The sequence below is a fragment of the Mastomys coucha genome, chromosome X, assembly GCF_008632895.1.
Source record: "Mastomys coucha isolate ucsf_1 chromosome X, UCSF_Mcou_1, whole genome shotgun sequence".
Lineage (NCBI taxonomy): Eukaryota > Metazoa > Chordata > Mammalia > Rodentia > Muridae > Mastomys > Mastomys coucha.
In genome coordinates this window covers 101,613,710-101,620,911 of record NC_045030.1, presented here as the reverse complement: position 1 = coordinate 101,620,911, position 7,202 = coordinate 101,613,710, and the positions used below count along the sequence as shown (strand labels likewise).

General features: G+C 47.9%; 1 protein-coding gene across 5 annotated transcripts in view; it reads right to left on the bottom strand.

The window, feature by feature from the left end:
- Window positions 1-1,588: 1,588 nt before the first annotated feature.
- Window positions 1,589-7,202, bottom strand: part of Med12 (mediator complex subunit 12) — a 23,106-nt gene continuing 17,492 nt past the window's right edge. Inside the window, exons 37-45 of one of the 5 annotated variants that reach the window (XR_004117303.1) lie at window positions 6,352-6,729; window positions 5,980-6,130; window positions 5,633-5,838; window positions 5,394-5,471; window positions 5,252-5,306; window positions 5,089-5,176; window positions 2,336-3,231; window positions 2,063-2,144; window positions 1,589-1,864 (exon numbers count right to left, since the gene is read on the bottom strand). Coding sequence is in view for 2 of the 5 variants with exons in the window: in XM_031365743.1 (XP_031221603.1) it covers window positions 1,821-1,864; window positions 2,063-2,144; window positions 2,336-2,479; window positions 2,988-3,231; window positions 5,089-5,306; window positions 5,394-5,471; window positions 5,633-5,838; window positions 5,980-6,130; window positions 6,352-6,729 (1,545 nt within the window). In the remaining 3 variants the exon portion in view is untranslated. Of the gene's footprint in view, window positions 1,865-2,062; window positions 2,145-2,335; window positions 3,232-5,088; window positions 5,307-5,393; window positions 5,472-5,632; window positions 5,839-5,979; window positions 6,131-6,351; window positions 6,730-7,202 lie in introns of all 5 variants that reach the window. The other 4 variants (XM_031365743.1, XM_031365747.1, XR_004117300.1 and 1 more) reach the window with 4 other exon arrangements.

The window sequence follows — 7,202 nt, the reverse complement described above, 5'->3', positions numbered from 1 at the left end:
CACACACACACACACACCCATGTCAGGCAAGCTCTGCTCCTGTTCCCCCACCCTCATCTGCTCCTGTTCCCCCACCCTCATATTCCAAGCTATCAGACAGGTAGGTGATCTTCCAGGAAAACAAATCCAAACTTTATCTGCAGAGCTTGAGTGAGACCTTGACAAAGGGAGAAACTGAGGTACTGTATGGAGAAGATCCAGTTTCTTGCCACAAAGCCTTCATTTGGCAATCATTACCTCTCCTTAGGACCAGCACCACCCAAGGTACAATCACCGGTGGGGTCACTTTGCCCTCATCCTGTTACCCTCCCAGAGGTCAATGTCATTCACTTCTGCTGCTTCTGTCAAGGTGGACTGGATTCACTCTCAACAGCCCAGTTCTCTCCCCATTCTGGCTTCTACCCCACCCCAATATCTAATGTTTTTTTTTTCATCTAGTTTCTATATGTAATACACCTATCCACTTGACCTAGCACACATATACCCCTAAATCCCTGCTAAATGTCCCTTATCCTAGCCAAACTTCTACCCCTTGGGCTGCTTCTGGGATAGAGCAAGTCAAGGAAAAAAATGCTTCAGTTGTGTTGGCTTTACCATATCTGGGAGCCCCATTCCTTTCTCATGACTTGAGTAAATCCCATATGTAGATAGGCTTTGTGAGCTCAGAGATACTTTTAAAGACAACTTATTCATTGGTTGGCACTCAGGCTTTTAAGAACATACTTGACACCTCCCAGTGATAGGGTGCAACTATAGATTTGGGGTACTGTCCAGTTATCACCCCCACCAGGCTAGTGTAGATTTCTTCCAGCCCTAGCTGAGCAGAAAAGAAATCATCATTGTCATAAAGTAGTTGGGGTCCCTAGCACAGCTTTGGATTGAGGGCCTAAGGCAAATAGACCACAAAGAAGGTGAGACTGGCCCAGCCCTTGTTTTAGAAGTGACTCTGAAGGAAATTTTGAGTTGAGAGTGAGCAACAGTCACTCGGGGAAACTGCCAAGGTGGGTTGTATGAAAACATGGGCTTCAGGTCAGGGAGACACAGGCGTGCCTTCTTGCTGGTCTCTCTGCCTGCTAGATCCACTCTGGACTTCTATCACATCACATGCCCACAGGCAGCAACTTTTTAGAAATGTCACCTTCAGAGAAGTTCTCTAGTTAGCTTGGTGTATGATGGGGATCACATGAGATGACATAATGACGGGCACTGTCTGCATCTCTTCCCTACTCTCAGCCTGTATGAAGGCAGTATCTGTGGAAGTGTTGTGGAAGGATGACGAGGTTGCACTGATTTTGCTCCAGCCTAATGAGCCCCCTCTTCTAGTGGGACATCCCCAGTGGGGAAACACTATAAAGCAGCTGCACTGTTGAGTTGAGGAAGTAATCTGCCTTTAAAGGACCAAGGGCTTGGAGCTCATTCGGCTTGCTTTTGAGCAGGTAACAAAGGATAGCAGTGCAACTAGAACTCAGAAATGCAAGGGCAGAGGACGAGGAGGACGATGATGTGGAAGGCATGAAGACTCTGAGCGGTTCATCCTTTCCTTGGCACTCTCACAGGAGACCCCTCCATGTGTACATTCACACACTTCTTTTGCAAAGAAGCTCTGTGTATTGAGTGCAGCAGCTCTGGGATCTATATATAAATAATATACAAAACCCAACAGTTCAATGTTTCACATTAACAAAAATACTAAAAATTCATTAAAAATGGAGCCTGAGGGAAGGACCCCAGCCACTACTGGAGCTTGCCCAGGAAGGGAACTGGGAATTAAGCAGAAAGGCTGGGCCACATCCAGTGTACAAGCAGTTCCTCCAGGTGACTCAGTAGCGTCCAAATATGTTGGTACTGGGCTGTGGCTGGGTATCTGTGAAAAATGAGAGAATGTCAGGGTAGAAGACCAATCAGGGCTCATATTCATGAGGAAAGCTAGTGGGCTGGGAAGGAAAGGGGAAGGGGGAACGGGACCTCCACAATGTGGGCCTGAAGCCAGCACCTCAGCCACTTCTGCCTACCCCATCCCCTCTTCTTCCCCAGATTCTTCTTGGGAAGGACACAGGCTTACTAGAAAGCTGTTGTTGAAGTTGCCGGACCAAAGCTGCTGTCTGTTGCTGCTGCTGGGTCTGTTGAAGCCCCTGGCGCTGGAACTGGGTAGAAATGGAAAGCAGAAGATAGAACTCCAACTTTCCAGCTCCTTCTTCACCCATCCATGTTAACCTATTAGTGCTATCCCTGACCTCCCAAAGCTACCCCGTTACACACTGTTCCTAGCATGGGGTGGCTATGTGCCCATCCTGTCCAGTTAGCCCTGAGCCTGTGGCTATAGTTCAGCAGCTACCTGGGGCTGGGACTGGGGCTGGGGTTGGGGAGGAGCTGCCTGCTGCTGCTGCTGGTGTGGCTGTTGCTGCTGCTGTTGTTGCTGCTGCTGTTGTTGTTGCTGCTGCTGCTGCTGCTGCTGCTGCTGCTGCTGCTGTTGTTGCTGCTGCTGCTATAAGCACATAAGAGATCATTTTAAGAAGAGCAACGTAGCTGTGACATTGTGTTGAAAAGATGGGAGCAGGGAGAGGAAAGGGATTTGGAGCCAAGAAACAGTGGGGGATCTCTAGGTCCACATCTGAAAGAAACCAAATAGTACATCTGGCAAAGACTGTCCAATTTCTCTCCTCACTATGAGCCTCAGGAAATGAAAAGGAGTGGGGAGGAAGCCTCTTAATCACCATTGTTGAACCCATTATAATGGTGTAGGCCTAGAATTCCAGCATTCCGAAAGCTGAGGCAAGAGGATTGCCATGAGTTTAAGACTGGCCTAGGTTACAGTATGAGAGACCCTCTCTGAAGAAACCAAAGAAAATAAGAAGTACTAACATAGGTCAGCCATTGTGCTCAGTGCTTACTACATTACCTCACATTTCACCTTGGGGATAGTGTGGGAAGAATATGTCCGTTCTTTCTTGAGTTCCCAAGTGTCAGACACAATCCCATGGCCTTACCCGTAGCATCTGCTGCTGCTGCTGTTGCTGTCGGATATGGTACTGCTGTTGCTGCTGCTGCTGCTGTTGCTGCTGCTGTTGTTGCTGCTGTTGCTGCTGCTGCTGTTGCTGCTGCTGCTGCTGTTGTTGTTGCTGCTGCTCAGGCAGGATGGAAGTTGAACGGACGCCTGCCTGGACACCCTGGGCACTCAATGGAGTCATGGTACCCATCATGGGCGTCTGCTGCAGTGTCTGGTGTGAAAACCTCCAAAGACAAGAGGTCCAAAGGTCAAAGCCCAGGGCAGGGAAAGGGGGTGCTGCAAACCCTGGGTCCCTGACCTGAAAGAAACTAACAAGTCATTGTATTCATTCCTCTTGGCACTAATGAGCGGAGCCCTTCTGGAGTCTGACAGATTTCTAGGTCAGAGAATAAAACACAAAGACAATACTCCCATTTTACTGTCTCATAACCTTAATACTTAGGAATTTTTAGACTCTGGTTTAGCTATTTTTCTCTCATGAAAAACTGTCTGCACACAATAAGCATTCTATACACACCTATCAAGGATTTTTATGGTTGTTGTTGCTCCCCAGAAACACACCCAGTTGTTCTGCTACTCCATATGCCCTTTCTACCCGAATCTGCAGATCCCTAAAAATCTGCAGCTGAGCTTCCTCGCTTCGTCTTCTCACACCTTCCCCTACACTCCGTCCATTCATTCCACACTAATCCCTTAACACACCAAGTCCTTCCTATCACCCTCCTGAGCAAAGCAGTCCTTTCTGGTTGTGTCTCAATGCCGTACCTCAGCATTTAATGTCATAGTCAACTTGCCCTCTGTAAGCTAGGCCCTGTTCCCACCCTAGCATCCATTCCACACTAGGTTTAAGATCTGCTCCTTTCTGTCTCCACTCAATCCAGTCCCATGTTTTGACTCCTGCTGTATCCTTTACCTAGAATGCCCTTCCTTTTCCACTTCTCTACAAATCGCAATCACAGTTATCTCAGAAAATCCATGAGCCCTTCTCCAGTGACTATGATCTATACCGGTGGTAGCCCACCTCTCTTCAAGTCCCATTTTCTTCCTGTCACCCAGCTGAACACCTGATTATGGCTTTGTTCATACCATTCTCTAAACATTCCTCTGAACAGTATCTTCTGGGTAAGACCTATACTTCTCAACTAGGGTAAAAAAAAATTTTGTGGTGAGGAACCATGCATTTTTTTTTCACTATCTTTCCTCTAGTCCCAGCATAATGCTGGCTACATAGCAGGCAATTAATCAGCCCACTCTAGAGTATTCTAAATCCTAAATTGCAGAGCCTCATGATAGTTGCCCAGGTCTTAACTAAGACTTGACTAAAATTAGCCAGGAAATTCATTTGTTAGTCCATCCTAGAGTTCAACTGCTTTTTCTTCCCTTGAGAAAGGGTCTCATGTAGCTCAGGCTGGCCTCAAACTCATTATGTAGCCAAGGATGACCTTGAACTTCTTTTTAAAATTTATTTATTTATTATTATATGTAAGTACACTGTAGCTGTCTTCAGACACTCCAGAAGAGGGTGTCAGATCTCATTACAGATGGTTGTGAGCCACCATATGATTGCTGGGATTTGAACTCAGGACCTTTGGAAGAGCAGTCGATGCTCTTAATCACTGAGCCATCTCTCTAGCCCGACCTTGAACTTCTGATCCTCATCCCTCTACCTCTTAGGTGCTGCTATTACAAGTGTACATGACATAGCAGGTTTTATGTAGGCCTGGAGATCAAACTTGAGACATCATGCATGCTAGGTAAGCATGCTATCAACTAAACCTTATCCTCAGTCCTAGAGTTAACTGTTTAATACTGGATTTAGGACTCCTTATCATATACATCTATAAACCCCAGGTCCTTTCTTATCAAAGTTAGATACATTTGTTTCTTCTCTCTGGTCCTCAAAGATTTCTTCCAACTCAGGTCATTTGTAGTAATGGTTACATGAGCAGATTAGTGTTCTTAATGTCTCCCAAAGTTCAGGCCCATTTATCACCTTCAAGTATAGGATTTCCTAAATCAGATCCTTTTTAAACCTGCTTATACCTCAGTATCCCTTGCCAGTTCACTACTACTTTGGGTACCTTTGAGTGGAAGTCAATCCATGCCCATAGGTTGGGGCCTGCTGATGTACATAGCCACTGGGCCGTTGTTGCAGGTGGCGGGTAGGATCTACAAGAGTAGGATTGGTAGAAGGGTGGGTGCTCTGATAAGGCTGGCTGGAGTAGCTGGGGGGCACCATGGTACCTGCAGGGCCTGTGTGTTGCTGCAATCCCACATGAGAGACATAGGAAGTATAGCCCTGGAGGGAAAGAAGAGAGAGCTGGGGCATGAGAGAGGACAGCAACTTGCTTCCCTCTCCCTGATGTTAATAGTCCCAGACACTTACCTGGGAAGTCTGTAAACCATAAGAAGAACTAGGGGTCATCTGATGGACAGATGACTGTCCCAACATCCCTTGACTCTGCTAAAGGGAAAAAGGAGAACTCAAGTTCAGGAAATGCTTTCTGGAACGTCTCTTTTATACCTCCGACCCTGCATGCTCCTATGAAGGTTCCAAGTACCTCCTCAGTCCTGTGCCCCTCCCAAACCCCTCTCCCTGGCAGTCCTCCCTACTGCCCCTCTCACTATCTTTGCCTGGAGCTGTTGGCGAAGGCGCTGTCCCTGGGGCACTGTGGGTTGCTGCTGCCGGTACACAGATGTCTTATAAGAAGAGGGTTCTAGGCCCATGACAGTAGACATAGTTGTAGGCAGCACACCGGGATAAGTTGGTCGAGTTGGCAGCTTTTGCATTGGTAACCGCACAGGGCGGTATGGGTCCACACGAGGGCCACCTGGAAAGGAGAGCAAATTGACCTCTCTGGGATCCTTATCCCTTCAGCCTTATTTTTTTTTTTTAACAGTTCCAGCCATCAACATCTCCCCTGGGGAGGGAAGAATGTTCAACTCCACCAATCCTAGTGACTAGTACTTACCAGCAGGTAGTGGCTGGTTTTGGGTGTACAGGCCCATGGAGCTTTGCCTGTAGCTAAGGTGGGATATAGAACCAGGATTTCCATGGTGTAGAAGGTCTGGAGGCACTGTCACACCATAGGGGCCACTCCGACCTGGCCCCATGCCATAGTCCTGCATGGATGCAGAGAACAAAGGTAAGTGGGTTACAGGAGTTCTGGGTAGGGAGGTGAGGGAGGAGGCTGTAAAGAGGAGTGGCACTGATATAATTCACTGGATCATGATTCTAAGGGCACCTCTTCCCTATGTAATGCACACCTCCCAGAAAGCAGGAACTTTTAACTCCCAACTACACATGAAGTCAGGAAAAGGGCTTGGGTGGGATAGGGACTGGCCTCGCTCTTGGTGGCTGGCTGGCTGCGTTTCTTGCCCTTGGTAGACTTCTTCTTGCGCTCCTCAGTGCTGGGAGGAACAGCCCCTGGTTTGTCAGTTTTGGGGGGCTCAGGAGCCTTTTTCTCAGGCTCTAGTAGGGCAGGGGCTGGTGGCTCCTCATCTTCTGGGGGCAGAGGTAGTGGCTCCAGGTAATAGGCTCTGGGTCTAGGCCTCAGGTGGGTATGGTAGAGTAACAGCCGTTGCTGCTCCTCCCCTCGTGCCACTCTGCGGTCCACTCGGACTGTGCCAAACCAGGCCCATGACAGTGGTGCTGTTGATGGCTTCAGGCCCTCAAAAAGCTCCCAGGGAGAGATCTTTTGTTTGGTGGAAACTTGTAGACCCTGCTCCAAAAAAGGAGAAACAATGAGCAGCCGAGACTTGGAAAATAGGATAACGTCTAGAAAGGGTCAAATAGCTGTTGACAAGCTTTCAAACAAGGAAAGAGTTGCAGGAGAAGGGGTGAAGGGGAAAGGGGACAGCAGGACAGAGAGATGGTACTGAAGAGGTAGCAGGGAAACAGAGATGGAGGGGAGGAGAGAGGCTGAACGAAGATGAGATGGATAGAAAGGAGCCAGAGAGGGGAAGGAGGGGAAGAAGGGAGAGGAGAGGAAAGGGGGAAGAAGAAAAAAGAGATAAGGAAAAACTAAAGATGGCAAAGAGAGGCAGTTTGAGAGAAACAGGAAGAGAAAGACAGGGGTAGGGAGATAGAAAGACAGGGAAGCAGGAGGAGAGAAACTGAAGATAAGAAAGGAATTGCAAGAATGTGTACACTGAAGGCCTTCACTTTACATTTGAACTTCTGCATCCCATTTCT